The sequence below is a fragment of the Curcuma longa genome, chromosome 15 (assembly GCF_044706935.1).
Source record: "Curcuma longa cultivar G26 ecotype Majalengka, Jawa Barat chromosome 15, ITB_CL_G26_1.1, whole genome shotgun sequence".
In the NCBI taxonomy this organism is placed as follows: Eukaryota; Viridiplantae; Streptophyta; class Magnoliopsida; order Zingiberales; family Zingiberaceae; genus Curcuma; species Curcuma longa.
The window spans coordinates 3668955-3687284 of NC_133875.1; the positions used below are offsets into that span (position 1 = coordinate 3668955).

At 38.3% G+C, this 18330-nt stretch overlaps 4 protein-coding genes across 4 annotated transcripts; 3 read left to right on the forward strand and 1 right to left on the reverse strand.

Annotated features, from left to right (window-relative positions):
- The first annotated feature begins 1127 nt into the window (after positions 1-1127).
- Positions 1128-6231, forward strand: LOC141845858 (protein TPX2-like). The gene is made up of 23 exons (XM_074733859.1): positions 1128-1278; positions 1379-1461; positions 1572-1636; positions 1764-1851; positions 1937-1989; positions 2064-2158; positions 2254-2512; positions 2592-2697; positions 2778-2868; positions 2983-3074; positions 3781-3957; positions 4033-4095; positions 4164-4247; positions 4321-4397; positions 4484-4562; positions 4642-4770; positions 4835-4918; positions 5000-5119; positions 5196-5362; positions 5453-5561; positions 5797-5856; positions 5947-6041; positions 6131-6231. The coding sequence occupies exons 1-23, from the start codon at positions 1128-1130 to the stop codon at positions 6219-6221; spliced, it is 2418 nt and encodes an 805-aa protein (XP_074589960.1). The 3' UTR covers positions 6222-6231.
- A 562-nt stretch (positions 6232-6793) lies between these two features.
- On the forward strand, positions 6794-7406 carry LOC141846539 (cysteine-rich repeat secretory protein 38-like). Its single transcript, XM_074734579.1, has 3 exons — positions 6794-6799; positions 6909-7271; positions 7359-7406. Exons 1-3 carry the CDS (start codon positions 6794-6796, stop codon positions 7404-7406), a joined length of 417 nt encoding a protein of 138 aa, XP_074590680.1.
- A 5186-nt stretch (positions 7407-12592) lies between these two features.
- On the forward strand, positions 12593-14690 carry LOC141846540 (vesicle-associated membrane protein 721-like). The gene is made up of 3 exons (XM_074734581.1): positions 12593-12949; positions 14305-14443; positions 14531-14690. Exons 1-3 carry the CDS (start codon positions 12760-12762, stop codon positions 14688-14690), a joined length of 489 nt encoding a protein of 162 aa, XP_074590682.1. The 5' UTR covers positions 12593-12759.
- A 237-nt stretch (positions 14691-14927) lies between these two features.
- LOC141845861 (glucan endo-1,3-beta-glucosidase 4-like) lies at positions 14928-17332 on the reverse strand. The gene is made up of 4 exons (XM_074733862.1): positions 17096-17332; positions 15759-17024; positions 15621-15648; positions 14928-15525 (listed from the first exon to the last, which is right to left on the reverse strand). Exons 1-4 carry the CDS (start codon positions 17178-17180, stop codon positions 15372-15374), a joined length of 1533 nt encoding a protein of 510 aa, XP_074589963.1. The 5' UTR covers positions 17181-17332; the 3' UTR covers positions 14928-15371.
- Positions 17333-18330: the final 998 nt, after the last annotated feature.

The window sequence follows — 18330 nt, forward strand, 5'->3', positions numbered from 1 at the left end:
AATTCATCACCCTAGCGATTCCACATAGTCGCCCTCATGACCATCTATAAAAAGGTAAATCGAGAAGCTGCAATTGATCACGACGGAGAAGGGCATTATCTCTACTTCGTCGAGATTTGATTCTAACCTACTTCAACAACTTTGCTCTGCTATAATCAACTCAATTATATTCCGAAGCAATTAGTGCAGTTAAACGGACTAACTCATGATGGAGTGGATCAATCCATTAAAAATTCATCATACGGAGGGACGGGGATGAGTCAGCCCGTTATTTTGGCGAATTAAGAAATCTTCAATTTAACCTAACTCAAGGACGAATCAATCTATGGATCTATTAAAAAATAAAAAATATATATGACATTAAATTTTTTATATTTTAGTTGTGGATTAGGTGGATTAAGTTCATGAGTCCATATAATATTAAAAATTTTAAATTTGATTGTGGATTAAGTGAATTAAGTCCGTGAGCTATATTTTTATTTTAAATTTGAGAAGAAAAAAAAATATCTCAACTCAGGGTCAACATGTGCAAGTCGCAAGTTCATCTGAATCTACTTTAAAATAGATTGATAAAATAATAATTCAATCCATTTGAATTATTTGATGGATGAATTAACTAAAGGAATCTAACTAAATTGACCGTAATAATAATAATAATAATAATAATAATAATAATAATAATAATAATGTTCCGCAATACAAAGAGGAGAATGGCATTGTTTAGGCACCGTTTCTGCCTCTTCACATCACATGCAATGCTTCCTCTTCAACACCGTGTTTATTAACCAATTATTTGTTCCAAAATATAAAAAAAAACAAAAGATATTCAGTATCCAGACTGTAAAGAGCTCCATTTATAAATATTAATGAGTTAAATTTACTAATAATTAAATTTGTTTGTAAAAATTTATTTTTAAACTTTATTGGATGGCGGGCTTTCAAAGAAAGCCCAAGTTACCAGACTCGGCCCGGCTCGGCTCGTCCTACCTTCGCACTTTCAAATTTCCCGACCGTTGCGATCGTCAACGGCTACTTCAGTCGACCCACCCACCACGAAGTCACAAACCAACTCCAGACGTAAACCCTAATTCAATTTCTCATCCGAAGTGAACCGCCAGAAGGCGCAGATGGCCGGCGGAGCAGTGGAAGATCCGCAGATCGACGAGGCGTATGAGTTCTCCGCGCCGAAGTTCTTCGATTTCATCAACGACGAGACGGAGGAGGACATGAGGAAGGCGGAACTTTGGTTCGAGACATCTCTCAGCTATGCTCCCTCTCGTACGTACTTTTTCTCCTGCTATGATTTTTCTTCTTTGGATTTTGGGGTAGATTTCACTTGCAAACTAGGGCTTAACCTTGCTTCCCCCTGTTGCTTTAGCTTTTATGCCAAAGATCAGAGAGGGTAGATCTGTTCAAATTGATAGTCTCTGCGATTTTGGAAATGTTGATGATGAGCAAAAGGTGAGTTTCGAGAAGAGCAAACGTGTAGGTTCTAGTTTCAGTTACTCATTTGGAAATGTGAATTTCCAAATAATTTCTTTTTTTTATTTCTATTTTCTTTGAATAATTAGGCAGATGTTTTAAAGGAAGATAGCCATCAAGCTGAGCCAAGAACTGAAGTAGATAAGATAGCAAGGTTGTGGATTCACTACTGTAACCGATTTGTTAATTTAATTTTATTCTTTATTATTGTACAAATCCTTTTGAATCTGCAAATTTCTGAAATCTCCCTTGTGTTTTTTTTTTTGTGCTCTTGCATCCAGAAGTTCTGATTACCATCTTGGGACAAAAACAAATGTAGGCAATACACAAAACCAAGAAGTAGAGAAAAAGATAAACTCTTCTGAGTTGGTAAATTACGAAAAGATACTCTCCTTGTTTTAATTAATTTTTTCTTGATTCTTTTTTTAATAAAATAACATTGTTGTATGTTCAGGATTCTGAAGTTAACCTTTGCCAGAATAATATTCTTACTCAGCAGGGGATAAGGTTTTGTTTTGACATATATTTTTCATTCTCACTACTCATGCGAATCAAAACTGACTGATTTATCTCTGTAATAGTTCTGCAACCTTGGCTTCGACTGATAGCTCCAGCAAGGAAGAAGTCCCTTCTTCTGAGGTTTCTGTTGTTCCTTTAGATGCTTCTCCAGTTGCAGGTATGATGCATAGACAGCCTTGGATTGCCAATCAGTTTGGATAAGTTATTTACTTCTATTAATTTTCTTTCACTCTACTTGAAACACATATAAAGAAGCACCAGAAGTTTGCAATTCTAAAGCGCATTGTTCTGAGAAAGTGGCTGAATCCAGCATTGTGAAGAACGATGAGAGTGTTGAAGCTTGCACTCCTAGAATACAGAAAATGCCAGTGAAAGAAGTAGCACCTGGTAGTTCAAAGAACTTGACAGCTAGGAAAATTGCATTTTTCATTCAACAGACTTGTGCTTCGAATCCAAAAACCAAAGTGCTTACGCATTCTTCAAAGATCAACAAAGTAAAGAACAGCACTAAGTAAGTACATGCGTGGATAATGAACTTAAATAGTAAAAATATGTATAATGGATCAATCTAATTGGCGTTCTTGTGATAGTAGGTTTTCTAGTGGCCTAGCTGCAAAGAATTCTTTGGCTAATGAAGTTTCAGAAGAAAATCAAGCCGTGAAAAGGCAAAAATTGGACTATGGGAAAGCCAGACAGGTTTCTAAGTTTTTTTTAGATTTAATATTTTCCCCTTGAATTTGTTTTTTTTTGTCCATTTTCTAACATCACTACCTCAGATTCATAATGTCAGAAATAGAGTTCTACATCACAAGTCAAGATTAGATTTGGCTCGAAGCACTGATATACATTCATCTGCTGTTAAGGGTTGTCTAAATGAGAAAACATCGGAGAAGGTAAGGAATGTGTGATTTGGTATACTAGTGCAATGTAGCAATTATTTTTTCGCTAATAACTACTTGTTTTATGCTGTAAAACAGGGAGTGCAACCATTTATATCTACTGCACAGATGGTTAATCAGTTTCAATCCAGGACTAGGGACTTGGGTCTCTTTCAAACTAGATCATTTTCACAAGTCAGTTTCATACATCTAGAACTCTGTTATCACAGCGTAATTTTACATGCCTTAAATGATCTTTGGGTTAGTTAGAATAATTTAACATAATTGATATTCACATTAGCTTAACTTTTTGTGTCACTGCATATTAGTTTGATTGCATGCATGAATGTGTTCAGTGTTATTTGATACTTTAGTTTCTGTGGTGTCTCTCCTGATCTTTTTTTATCACTGATAAATTCTTGTGTTGAAAACCTCACTATAGATTTTTTTTTGAAGAAAATTGAATAGATTGGGAGGTATGTGAATTATACATTTTATGTGTAGTATATACAGTAGCCATGTGACCTTTTATAGTACAAGGATGGAATCAGCAGACATGCTTTTATCTACAATAGTTGGTCCATCTTGAATGCCTTTGAAGAATTTTCAGCATTATGACTTGTTTATCATGATACATGAAATGGCCCTTTTTTCCATCATAGTATTAAACTACACAGCACAAAGAGAACTAGCACATTGATCATGCCAATGCATCATTTGAGACATGCTTGTTATCAGAAGTAAAGGCCTATCAACAGGAGTAGATCAATCACATGCATACACTAATTGTGTCAATCTATCAACTTTTTGGTGATTTCTCTGATTTTGGATGATTTTTCGATTTGTCGGTTACATTTCACAGCTAAGATTGATCCCCTTCACTTTTTCATGGCGTATTCAGGTGGACACCTCTTCAGTCATTCAAAGAAGACCAAAACTAACCTTGACTAGGCCAAAGGATCCTAAACTTGAAACAGCCCACAGGGTTCGTGCAGTTCGAATAAAAAGCTCTGCAGAGCTAGAAGCAGAGATGTTAGCAAAGATCCCCAAATTCAAAGCCCGTCCTCTAAATAAGAAGGTTTCCTTTCCTTCAAAAACATTTATAGTAGCTCTGGATAAAATTTACAGTTGAGTTTTTTCTTTGATTTTCTAGATTCTTGAAGCACCTGTGCTACCAGCAGTACCCAAAAGAATGCCAGAGACACCTGTTTTCCAGGTATTCTTGATTTGGCAGGTGTTGTATAAAAATTCGAAGTTTCTGTTAACTTATCCTACAAATGACAGGAATTCAATTTTAAGACAATGGAGAGAGCAAATCATCATGCGGAGACTTCATCAGTAGTCTCCTCATTGGATACTTCTGTCCAGGTAGATTTCTACAGTTGATAATTGTTGTTATAATGGTGTTCTTTGTCAAAATTTCTCTCTCTAAATCCAACAGAGTCAGATAAAACCCTTGAAAATTACTGAACCAAGACCTCCTCATCTTGAAACGTCACTCCGAGCTCGACCTTCAAAGTAAGCTTAGTTTCTAATCTTATAAATTTCATTCAAACTGATTCACTGCACCACTGCTAGGTAACAAGATTGAAATGCACTTACAGGATTAGAAGCTCTCAGGAATTAGAGTTGGAAGAGCTAGAAAAGATACCAAAATTCAAGGCTAGACCACTTAATAAAAAGGTCTTTGGTTTAATGCATGATCTTAATATGTTGCTTAGTCATGTGTATATTGTTTACCTTACCAATCTAACACATACAGATTCTTGAAAGCAAAGGGGAAATTGGAGTATCTTGTAAGCCAAAGCCAGGAACAACCATACATCAGGAGTTCCATTTTGCGACTACTGATAGATTGGGTCCTCCAACTGTCACGGATCTCTTTGATAATGTACACATCACAATGATTTACATACTGAAGTTCAAAACAGTTACTAAATATTACTTATTTATAGCTTTCACTGCATCCTGAATCTTATCATGGCAAGAGAGAAGTACCTAAAACCACAAAGTCAAATCCTTTTCATCTTCATACAGAGGTGTGTGAATCATCTTTTCATGGTTCTTAGACTCCCTTCTTTTGGCAATAAACCAATTTTCTGTTATTACTCTTCTTTCAGGAGCGAGGACTTGAGAAAGAAAAGCACTTTGCAAAGCAACTGTTTCAGAAAGAAATGGAAGAGGAGAAAAATAGAATTCCGAGGGCAAGCACTTACCCATATACTACTGATTTTCCAGTGGTACGACCAATTTCATTGTGAGTAGAACAATGTATCCATTCTCTCATGTATTTATCGGTATCATGTCTGATTGCAGATGCCTCCTAAACCTGAGCCAAAGCAGTGTACAAAGCCTGAAGTCTTCCAATTACAGAGCTTAGTGAGGCATGAAGAACAGATGAAGAAGCAGTTAGAAGAGAAAGAAAAGAAGGAAAAAGAGGAGGCACAAGGAAGGAATTTTAAAGCTCAGTCTGTTATGAAAGAGTATATACCCCACAGACAAACTCTTAATCTTAACAAATTTATTGATGAGGAGATACTGAAAAAAGACTCTTTTTATTGTTGTAATACCAGGGACCCTCTACCAGTCCCACAAAGAGAGAGAAAAGCCCTCACTGAGGTCCAGCAGTTTGTGATGCATGCAGATCATCGAGCTCTTCAGAGGAAAGCGTTCGATAAAAAGGTCATTTTCCTTGAAGAGCATATCTTTGTTATTGTGCTTGTTTATGTTTAGCCTTCCACCAATGTCAGCGCTTTCCCTTCTCATACTTTTTGGCCCCTTTACTCAAGAGTCAGTGTTCTGTTGTAATCAAACCTCCCTTGCTTAATTTCTAGTTGCCTACATTATCTTGCTTCGTTTGAGTAGCACTCTCTCGTGTATATATACTACACTGAAGTCATTTTTAAAACTATTACAGATAAAGGACAAAGAATTGACATACAAGAGACTTAGAGAGGAGCAGGAATCTGCAAAGATGGTAATTATTTAGCTTATTTTGCAGCATGTGGCTTTATGCTCCACGGTCCACTCTTTCAGTGCAAAAGTTGTATTGTTTTATCTTACTTAGATCGAAGAAGAGAAGGCAACGAAGCAGATGAGGAGGACAATGGTGCCTCACGCGAAGCCCCTTCCAAAATTTAGCAATCCATTCATCCCTCAAAAGTGAGCAAGTAGAATTGCACTCAGTAACTAGAAATATAATTTCAATCTCGTCTATATCTGCTGATTGCGTATCGCATACATTTATACAGATCTCTGAAGGAAAACACAAAACCAAAGTCGCCAGACTTGCATGTGAAGCACAGAGTCCAGAATCGAAGGGCGTTGCAACAGATGAGATAATTTGGTTTCTGCTTGTCATTAGACTTGCATGTGAAGCAGAGAGTCCAGAATCGACAGGTATTGCAGCTGATGAGATGATTCAGCTTGAGTCTGTTTGTAGAGTTGTGTAGTAGACAGACTGACTCCATATTGTGCTTGTATTCTATGCCATCAAATTCTTTTGATGTGTTGTATTTATAATTTGACAAATTTGATTTGCAGCATAGATTCTGTATTGACTTTGTGGTTTGTATTAATTTTTTAAAAAAATGTCAGCTTACCTTTCAAATCACATGAATACATTTTAATAAAACTATTATAATATGAGATTTATATCATTGCTCTGAGTTGGTTACATACGCTTAAGGAATACTAGTAGATGCTTGGCAAATTTGGAGAGTTTTAGACTATATGTTCTAGATTAAACACCCACCCACCCACACATGATTGTCATCATAGGCCTCCGGGATATGATTGAGTCAATTATGACAGAACATAATTGTGAAGTAGACAAGGATCGAATCTCGACGAAGTCAAGATAATGCTTTTCTCTATCGTAGTCAACTGCAATTTCTCGATTTACCTCTTTACAGATGATCGTAAAACCAACTGTGTAAAACCATTGAGATGGTGGATTTCATCTTTTATTGAAATGATTGTCATCACATACCTTCCTCCTGCTTTCTACCCCTATTGATCATCTTCCAGATCATTGGCCCTGTAGCAAGCGCTGTGTTTTTCTATGAGAGGTACCGCCCAACTGATGCAAACTACACAGCAAGGAATGCATTCCAAGTCAACCTCAATCTCCTCCTCCTCTCCCTCCCCTCCACCGCCGGCACCGCAGGGTTCTACAACGACATGGTGGGTCAATCCCCAAACCAAGTCTACGGCCTCTCGGTGTGCCGAGGAGACGCCCTCCCCAACGACTGGCAGAGCTGCCTCAACGCCGCCTCCAACATCACCCAGAAGTGCCCCGGCGGCAAGAGCTCCACCATATGGTACGACTTCTGCCTGCTCCGCTACTCCAGCACCAACGTCTTCTCGCAGGCTGACCAGGGCCGTCTCAAGGTTTTATGGGGCCCTAGGCTAAAATTATTTTTAGACCTTTAATATATTTTTTAAATATAAAATTTTTCCTCGTCTTTTTTCATTCAGATTTGGGACCGACAACCAGGGGCGGCTCAAGCCTACAGGGGGTCCTAGGTAATTTTTTTTTAAATAATTGTTATTATTTAAAAAAATTTCTCTTACCCTTTTTTATTCGGATTTGAGATCGACAATGGTGGGTTTAAAATTTTTTTAAAATAAATTACAATATTAATTTTAAAAATAAATTTTTTATATAAAATTAAATTTTCTTGCTTTTTTAGAAGTAAAATTATTAATTAAATTTTCATATTCAAGTTTTAATAATAAATTTTTTCCAATTGATAACATTGCTAAATTATTTAATCTTTCTTGAGACATAGTTGAACGTAAATAAGACTTTATTAATTTTAATTTTAATAATAAGCCCTCAAGACTTTCAACTTTCTAAAAACTTTTCACCCTGAAGAAACACATACATTAATCATTAATCAGATACATTAATTTTTATCCTAAAAAATTATTTAATATGCAGAAGAAAGATCAATTTATAATATTTTATTTACATATTCTATCAATATATATTTATTTCTTAATTCAATTCGTTCATGAACATGAAAATTATATTTTCATTCCATTTTTCAATCAGAATTATCTCGTCATTGATCAAATTAAATGAAGTAATTAGTCTGATTGTTGAATCATCAAAACATGCCTGCAATTTAATGATGAAATAAATCATAATAATAAAAGTCACTTTATAAAATAATAAAGATCATTTAATAAAAAAAATCATTGCTCACCGACAAAGGCGAGAAGGCCGAAGGGTTAGGGCGCGAAAGCGAAGGCGTAGGCCATAGGCGCGAAGGCGAAGCGCGCGCAGGCCCGGCCGAAGGCGAAGGCGCACTGGCACAGGGTCGGGGCCGTCGGGCGAAGGGTGCACAGGGTCGGGCGAAGCTGCGAAGTCGCGAAGGCGCAGGGCCGACCGACGGGGCGAAAGGTGCGCAGGGCCGGGTGAAGGCAAAGGCGACGGCGCAGGGCCGGGCGAAGGGCTCGTAGGGCAGGGCTGGGTGAAGGCGCAGCCGCGCAGGCCACAAGGCGGGGCGAAGGCGAAGGCGAACGGCGACTTGGAAATTTCGATTCAAATCGGGGATTCATATTTCAGAGCGGAAGGAAGGTGAATGATTTTTTGAGAATTTTAAGGGGTTTTCAGGACTCTAATCGATTAAACCAATTAATAAATTTATTTTAATAATTTTTATTTTTTAATATATATATTGATATATTGAAAGTTGGGCCCCAATTAAAAGGGGACCCTAGGCATAGGCCTTAGCCGGCCCTGAGGCTGACACTGTCAACAAGTTCCACCAACTGAACCTGAGCAATTGCCTGCCGAGGTCACTAATTTTCATACACGCAGCATATTAATTTTTAAAATAAATTTAATTTAATCTTTAAAAAATTCTTAAATTCGGATCAATCTAAATCCAATCCGAATCCAAGCCGATCCAAAAACCCCTAATTTGAATGCAACCTGAACCTAAAAACTCCCAATGTTAATCCGATATTTTTCAAATAAACTAGAATCGAATTGAGAGTCAATCCATTTTTGATACCCCTAATTCAATCCAACTTTCCTCGTGTTTTTCCAGATTTTCTAGCGTGCGTGGCCTGCAAACAATTTATTTAAAACGAGTGGTTGAATAAAAAAATCTGAGCCGTTGAATACTTAACCAAAACACTCACGCAGATGCATGGATCCAAAAACGGACTTCTTAACGTGAAGCAACGTAATTTTAAGATATTAAACTTCTCATTTCAGCAGAAGAAAAAAAAGGCAAATTCTTCAGTGCTTCAAGAAAGTTTCACATGTAAAGTCTTAATTATCTTAAGATACACATCGATGAAATGAATTGTGAATAAATTCAAACAAGAATAGTTAAAGACAAGATAAAGATTAAGTATCTATTGTTGTTGTTGTTATTATGACAAAACAAATTATTGGCAGAGGGAACAATTTCCCCTGTCAATTCAGTCGGTGAGGCAATGGAACCTTGAAAGAGTCCAAAAGGGAGGAGGCTAACAAGTCAATCCCCAATGCTGTAAGAAACTCTATATTTCCTCTTATCTTGACTCAAAAGAAATCCAAAATTAAGACCATGTGTGATTTGTGCCATGGCAAAGCAAGAAATAGCTTGCCTAATGCAGTGGGGCAGAGGGAGCTTGGAAGAGAAGAGTGGGAGTTGGAAGGGGACTTGGTACCCAGCCAATATCTAATTCAATTAATGTTTTTTCTTTTATAGAATCAAATCTTTTGGAAGGGCATGAGAAAGTGAAAGAGACTTCACCCCTGCCAAAAGCAAACCAAGCCTACTACTTAACTCTCCACCTTCAATCCCTCCTACCACAGATAATGGAGCAGTGTTCTTAGTGCAGCTCTGAGCTCCCTCCACCTCCTCCCATGGGATGGCTTCAGTCCCTCTACTCCCCCTTCAAGAGGCTCTGGTTTCGCCTCCACTCTGCTCACAGAAAGAGTATGCACCATTTCAATCCTAGTTTCATTCTTGGTGAGTTGGTGTAGTTTCTTCCTTCACTCAATGCTAATGGGTTTCCTTGACAGAGAGAGGGATTTATATCCTCTATGAGGATGTGAAGTCGTGCCAATGCGAGGATGTGCAGGTTATGTGGTCGATCCTCATGGAGTCACACACGTCTCATCCGCGTTTGAAGCGTTGAGGCAACTCCAGTTGGCCTAACCATGGATGAAGACCAGAGAAAGGTGCAGTTTTTATAACTTTCCATGTACAGAAAACAGTCACAGATCTCCATTTGAGACAGGAGTTTGTAATGGTGAGAGTGTGAGAGAAGCTACTCCTCTGGTTCTAGTTCTTGCTTGCAGAAGCAAGAATGAAAGAAAACACTTTGTAAATACACAAAGAATGAAGAAAAATATAGACTGAAAAAAATTACATTAGAACAGGGTGCAGTAGGAGATCCATGTTTCTTGTTGTTTTCTCGATTGGTGGCAAGTCTATTATGGTTAGTTGTAGGGTAGCAGAGACTTACTTGTCATTGTGCTCCTGTCACTGCTTGATGTCTGAGCTCAGAGTGCTTCTCCAAATGGTTGTTTAAGAAAACTGCACGTTTCTGTTTCTATATAGCCATCTATTTGTTTCTTCTTGCCTGATGCTGACAGAACAAGTTCTGATTGAGCCACACCAGCTAAAATGACAAGAACAGTAGTAATAAGAAGGCAGTGCACAATTACAACTTGACTCCCGTCCAAATAGAAAAATTGCTAATCTAGAATTCTGAAGGAAGTTAAACACGCAAGCATTGAAATCCAAAGAAAGGGATTCAAACAGATGGAATTAGTAACTTATCACAATGATCACATCATCAATAATGTTGTTGAGATAAAATAGCTGACTAGTACAGAATCACTACTTGACAGTAAAGCATGTATTGATTAGTGTTCTTTTACACTTTCCATTTTTTGTGTGTTGAATGACTCGGATTCTGTCTATTCTAACTCCATCTACACGAAACCATTGTCAGCCACCAAATCATTTAGCATAGGCTCATGATAAAATACACTTCCTAATGTATTTTTGTCTCTTAATCATCTAGATGATACTGAAAATATTTGACAGTTTACCTGAAACAATCAAACAATATATATATTAGATGAACTCCATAGCAGCTGCCTTAATAGACTATCCTTCTTAGATAACTAAAGATATTATATGACTGATGGTATTTTATGGTTTTAAGTTTCTGAATTGCGCTGTCAAGGGTATTTTGATAAGAATATTGACAATACAATGCCAATCAACCTTGCTGAAACTTGCTTTTATTTCGCAGTGATAAACCATCAGCAACTTCTGTAATGAACTCAAATAGCCTGTGAGTTGTCACTGCGATATGTTTCATGTTAACATTCCATGAGTAAAAGTACAAATTATCGACACCAGACAGAACTGAATCTCATTATATCCTTTGAATAGATACTTTATGTCATTTTTTTCGTCTGAATGTTTCTATTAGCTCTTAACCTCTCTTTAACCACTCAGGAAACATTGAACTATTTGTTATTTACTGAATTACCTACACAAACTTAAATCATTCTGATTCCTAACCTATATTATTACTACAATGGGAAATTCATACTTTGCTTAATCTTCATGAACTGCTATCATCTTATTTCTCTTCTTCGTGAATTCTTCCTCCACTTCTATCAACTTCCTCATACTTTATCCCCTTTCTTCTTCTTTTCTTTCTTTTTCTTCCTACTCCTTTATGCCCTCTCCATTGAATCCCTTTTCTTCTTTTTCTTTCTCTTCTGCTATCCCTTCTCCATGAACTCTTTCTCTATCTTCTTCTTCCTCCACTATGTATTTCTTCAAAATTATTACGCTTTCTCCCCCTTCCTTCCATGTCCTCGTGACAACAGTTAGAGAACAGTTACAGAGGATTGAATGGCGAGAAGAGCCAAGGTTGAGGCAAAGAAGAGAGAAGGGAAGAGATTGAAAGAAGACAGCAAGTCATTTTCAGTTGAAAACGATAGGCAATGAGAAGAGAGAAGAAGAAAACAGCCAACAAAAAAACTTTTTATAACCAATTTATCAAACTATATTTATAAAAAAAGATTCAGGAGTTAAAACGAGATTCGGATGTCTCAAATGAGTAAGATCTTATAATATAATTGGTAATTCACCAAATCATTAATTAGAATTCATCTCACCTTCTACAAGTAGATTGATCGATACAAAGTAGCTCCGAAATGCCAATCAAAACCTTTCTGTTGTCTTTATCAAAAGGTGGCCAGTTCAATTATTGGGCAAATTAATGTCAATAATTCAATCTTTAAACACAAATAATGTACTCGACAACTTTCCCCCTCTGCGACTTTCATGGATAGAGAAAGAACACCCAGTTTGCAGTATATGAGGAGGTGACATGAACTCACCTCATGAAGCTACAGGATTTTGTTGGTGAACCCTAGATTGCTTGACGATGACATCCATGGGGTCGGAGTAATAAAAAAAAAATATCATTGCGATGGAATGAAAATGAAAGGAGCACGGCGGCGTACTTGCGGTGGATGCCGACTATGCCCTCCTTTCCTCCCACACTCCGGAAGCATCTCCTCCCTCTCATTCTCTCTCCAGAGGGTTCGCCGCAGGCGATTCCTTCCAGTCGCCGGCGGCGAGCAGGTACCCTTTTCTGCTCCTCGACGCGACGCCTTCGACGGAGAGGCTGCAGACCGGAAGACCGAACTTACGGACCCGAACCGGGGAGTTTGATTTTCGTTTTAAACCAGATAATTCTGAGAGTTTTCAGTTAGCCCCTTTTATTTCACCAAATTACTCCACGTTTCAAATTAGACGCGCTTTTCGTCCCCGAATTTCTCCTCCCGATCTCCTCCCATCCACCGTCTAGGGTTAGGGTGTGCTGCTGAGGTGGTGGGATGGGGCAGCAGTCGTTGATCTACAGCTTCGTGGCGCGCGGAACGATAGTCCTGGCGGAGTACACGGAGTTCACTGGCAACTTCAACAGCATCGCCTCCCAGTGCTTGCAGAAACTCCCTTCCAGTAATAACAAGTTCGCCTACAACTGCGACGGCCATACCTTCAATTACCTCGTCGAGGACGGATACAGTACGCCCCCTGGTCCCGATCTTTTGTGCTTTCTCTCCATTCCTTCTTGCTTTGGCTATATTCAGCAATTATACTCTTGTTAGTTCGTTGTTCTTTGTGGCTCATCATCAACAAGCAAGGAGCGATTTTTCTAGCAAATGAGTAGTCATATTGAGGCACTGTCTCTTCCCAATCATTTTTAGATGGATCGAGCTTTGTTCTATTTCAATCTATTTGGATTAGTAGGAATTTACCAAGTTCAATGGAATTGTTAGAATTTTTTAATCCTGTGATCAATATATAAACACTGGCAAACAGTAAACAAAATGAAGAGAAAATCAGTAGATAATTTATAAATCAAGCAATAAGGAATCTGCATCGACAATCAAATTAGCTTTGCTTACGATGGCATGTAAATTCTTTTATATGGTTCGTTGGTTTGTTAACATGCACTTCAGCAAAAGGTGGAATCCGCCACTCCATGAAATAATGATTTTTGTGGAAATATGGATCCTTTAGAAAGTTTAGTTATTTCATGTTTTCATTATATAGTAGGTGTAAACTCATAGTTCATGACACATGTGGTATACATTATTATCCCAATTTAACCAGTTACTAATTGTAATTTCTTTTGAATATATATATTGAATGTGCATTTGTATATGCATTCTACATTAACCTGATCACATATCGTATGTATACACTTTCTAAAAGCTGGTGAATTAGTTGAGTGTGACATGGTGTTCAATCTGAGGCCAGGTGCACATCTTGGCCTTGTTCCCAACCCTGTCCATGCCTGAGTGTGAACAATGTAAGTATATTCTGATTTATCTCAACTTTAACATATATAATTGGCGATTTGTATTTCGTTAACTATCTCCTTGAATGTTAAGTATCAGTGTAGATGTATATACTACTGATGCAGAAAACTACCTTGTCTAAACATGGTTTAAGTAAATGGTTGGCGTTTGCCTGTCTGCTCGTACCTAAAGCTTCGTTTTTGCATTAACTACCTTGCCTAACCATGATATAAATATATGGTTGACGTTTGGGTGTAGTGCTTTATAATAAACTGCGGTATAGACACAGATACAGGACATGTTTGTAGGCTTTCATTTTAGTTCACAGTATATGATGAGAGATATTGTTTGCTATGTGAAACTTTGTACCTTTTTATGAAACCTGATGAATGCGGCATGTCAAATTAGGCTCATAGAAGCTGGTCTGTTGAACCATTTTGTTTTTCTGCTAGGTCCTGGTACTTCAATACTCATTCATGATCTGCTGTCTCAATTCTTTTCTGATTTCATTTTTCTTATCTGTATAATTGACCTATGAAACCAGAGCTAAACTGAAGTGCACTCTGCATTTTGTAGCATACTGTGTGGTTGCCGTTGAATCAGTAGGGAGGCAAATTCCCATTGCCTTTCTGGAAAGGGTGAAGGAGGACTTCAGGAAAAGATATGGAGGGAAAGCTGCAACTGCTGTAGACAATAGCCTTACCTGTGAATTCGGGTAATGTTTTCAATGATCACTCAGATTCTAGTCGTTCAGCTTTTGTCTAACCACGATGATCATGGGAACATTTTTCTAACTCATCAGGTCCAAGTTGAAAGAGCACATGCAGTACCGCGTAGATCACCTTATAGAGATCAGCAAACTCACAAAGGTGAAAGCTCAGGTTTCGGAAGTCAAAGGAGCTATGATGGAAAACATTGAGAAGGTACTTTGTGCTTGCAATGTTATTTTAATTCATTCTTAGCTTGTTGACTTTCACTGCTTGAGGACATTCGTCGTGTTATTGGTGCTTGATCATGGTGAGAAAATTGAGTTGCTCGTCGATAAGACTGAGAACCGTCGCTCCCAGGTATGCTGCTACTTTTAATCAAGAAACAGCTGCTTACATACTTATCATAATTCTGTCTGTATGTCATGGCTTCAAATGCTAATATATAATATCATCAACCCTTCTACTATAGCTGATTCGAATAGCTTTTCACAGAAGTTGACGGTTGTAGGATTTCGCATTCTCGTCTATGGTTATCATATGTTTGTATCCTGAACGCAATTCTGTAGTGCTAATACTACGTTCTTTTACATATTTGAATGAGATAGTTGTGAACAATTTATATGATTGTGCGATTATCAATTGAGATTATTGATCTAACCAGATAGGTTTAAATTTGACTGTCTAGTTAACTACACGAGCCGACCAATCTGATCCAAATTCAGCTGATGGTGTTTAAATTCCTGCACAGAGCCATCCCTATTGCCTACTTACACTCTGAATGAAAGCATCAGTTTCTCAAGATATATTTGTGAGGTTGATATTCAAAAGATAGCATTCAGGTGAAGTGGTTGGCATTGGAAGAAATCACCAGTTGAATCAATAATCAGAAAATCAAAAACAGGAAGCAAAAGCAATAGGGATAGCAGATATGGTTTACATGTAAACAAAAAGGAAATGCAGCAAAGTTGCAACTACAAGAATGGTGGGCAACACATCCTGCAGTTTTGAAGCCTGACTCGAGGCATCGACAGGTACAAAGGCCGAACCGGTCGTTGAACCACTGGTTGCGCTGGAGCTTGAGCCTGACCTGCAATCACGATCCAACAAACAGTCTTCAGAAAGAAACTAGAACAGCACTTTAACCTTTTTTTGCAGTCCAAGGTAATGTTTCCAATTGCTCACCTTCCAGCAAAGATACATGAGCCATGGCCTGGTAAGAATTGGATTAATGACAATGATCGAATTATTAGTCATTTAAACTAATCTCTAAATGATGAATACTTGTATTTGCATTCATTTTAATCAGACAGGAAAGCTTACTGGGATCAGTAGTGGTGACCATGGCTGTGTTACCAAAGCTACAGGTACCACCCTTTGCCTGAGTTCTATGGTAGTAATCATTGTAGGCATAGGAAGCAAGGGCTTCAAGATTGTTGGCTTGGTAACATGGTTGTCCCGGTTGAATAGCGGTGCAGTTTGCCGAACCCGGGCCGCAAGCCCAATCCAACCCTTTCTTCAGATCACCGGAATCGGCACGAGAATTCGCCACACAAAAAATTCCCACCAAACCTGTTGAATTTGAACCAGACTCCACTAGATGGCCGAAGTTCAAATGGTACAGTGCAGTCCCATTGGAAGCAAAAACCCCCCAGTTTTTCGCAGAAACAGGCCCTGGTCGGAGGTCCTCACTGAACAATTCATGCAAGTATATGCTAACAGATGAGTTCGGTCGACTCGGTGTGCCCGATCCATTGAGCGCGCGCCGAATAAGAATGCTGTTGTAGGCCAAAGCATTGTCAATGTTAGCATCTGGCTCGGCTGCTCCTCCAAGTGACGGCCACCCAGACGATGTAACCATCACAGAAATGCCAGAGAAGTTGAGGGATTGCATCGAGTAATAAGCAGCATCGACCATTGCATCGAACATGTTCAGATAGTGAAGATCTGTATCAGGGTCGACCATCTGGCTGCTTTGTTTCAGTGGTTGGAAAAGAGCATACTCCAAGGGGAAAACACCTCCTCCTTCAGTATAACCGTAATACGGCTGCGCATTCAGCATGAAGGAAGCTCCGGTGATCTTCAAGAACCGAAGCAACTGCTCCATCACAGAGTTCCATGATGAGTTGAAGCTGGCTGCTGATGGAGGAAAGTGTTTGGGGATCATGTCCATGGACTGAGGGCTGGAGATCTTAATCTGAAAGTTAAGATTCGCAGCCAAAAGCGCAGAATGGAGGAACTGCATTGCGGGGACGAGTACTCCTGCGGCATTGGAAAACGTCGTCAAGATCTCATCGCCGACGGCAATGTAAGTGATGCTGGTTGCGGGGACAAAAGGAGCAACATTTCTGTTGATCCAATCAGCTGCTTGTGATTGAGAATTTCCTATCTGCAGCAGCTGGTCGTTAGGAACGCCGACTACGACTTCTATTCCAGTGTTCGCCAAGGCATGGAGCATCCGGTGATCAGCATCAAACAGACGAACATGCTTTATCTGCTGAGTTCTCAAGATGGAGACTATGTCAGCTGCTGGTGGAAGGTTGGACATCTGAGTTCCAATGTTGATTCCAATATATGAAGCTGCAAGATCTGCACAAATGGTTTATTAATTCCTCAAATTCCTCCAAATGCGAGTACGAGATTTGAAAGGAAGAATGTACCTGAACCACTGGAGAAAAGAAGTAGAATTAACAGTATATTGCTCTTCCATTCTGCCAACAGCATCTGCATTTTGCTGCACAGCATGAGCTTCAGAAAGAGTCAAGTTATCGAGAAATTGCCAACTGCTATTGAAATAAAGTGTTCGTGATCAGTTCAAAAGTGTTTGAAATCATCAGAATTGTTCTTCTTTGGGCTTGCAGGAACAAATTCATTACCAAATTGAAGTAGAAAATGATTTTGAGGCCGCTAAACTCAAAAATAAACAGAAAAAAAGAGAGAGAAACAAACCTCTGATAGAGAGCGAAGGAAGAGGACTGTGTTTTCCTTCTGCAATGATTTAAGAAGAAGAGGGGGAAAGAGATGAAAAGGGTACATTTTGAGTGAAAACTAGGAGGAAAAAGGACCGTTCAAAGAGGAGAGGATGGAAGAAGACAAAGGACAGCAAAGCAGTAAGAACAGAGCAGAGCTGTTGGTCTGCTGCTGAAGTAGGAGCTTTTAATGGTGGTAAATTTTGGAAGATCAATCTACCAAACAAAAGTGTGTGCCGGTGCAATTGAACCGAACCGAGTGGAACAGTAAGAGAGGTTTGAGCTTGATTCATTTGCTAATAAAATTAAATTTTATGAATGACTCAAATTCGATTTAAAAATAACTTATTTAAAAATTATACAAGTTTAATTCGAGTTATATATATATATATAATTTAGTTGTGCACATAATATGCACAGTAAAGAGTGTGGAAATCTATTCCGTGAGCATCTAAATTTTTTTCATTGTAAAAATTCTTTTATAGTTAATATTATAACTCAACTCCTAAACCGTAACGTTCTGTTTGGATCGAGTGAGAAAAGGCTCATTATCGAGAAGAAAATGAAAGGGAAGGAAGAGAAAGGGAGAAGAAGTATTTATATTTTCTTTGTTTGAAAGGAATGGAAGGTTTATTAGCGTAATATGTGTTGTTTTGCTTGGAAGGAAAAGAAGAGAAATGAAGATTAAATATATAAATTTATAAAAATATTCTAACTTTTAAAAAAGACAACTCAGGTAGAGAACGGATGAAAAATTATAAAATTCTATCGGTATTACATATAGAAGTTAGGATATGTAAGGTTTTAAAATAGACAACGCATGCTTGTTGAATAAGTCCATAATTTTAGAGGAAAAGAAGAAGATTAAGATTATCTATCTCTGTCCTCTTAAATTTTGTCCTCAAAGAGATTTAGGACAAGGGCCA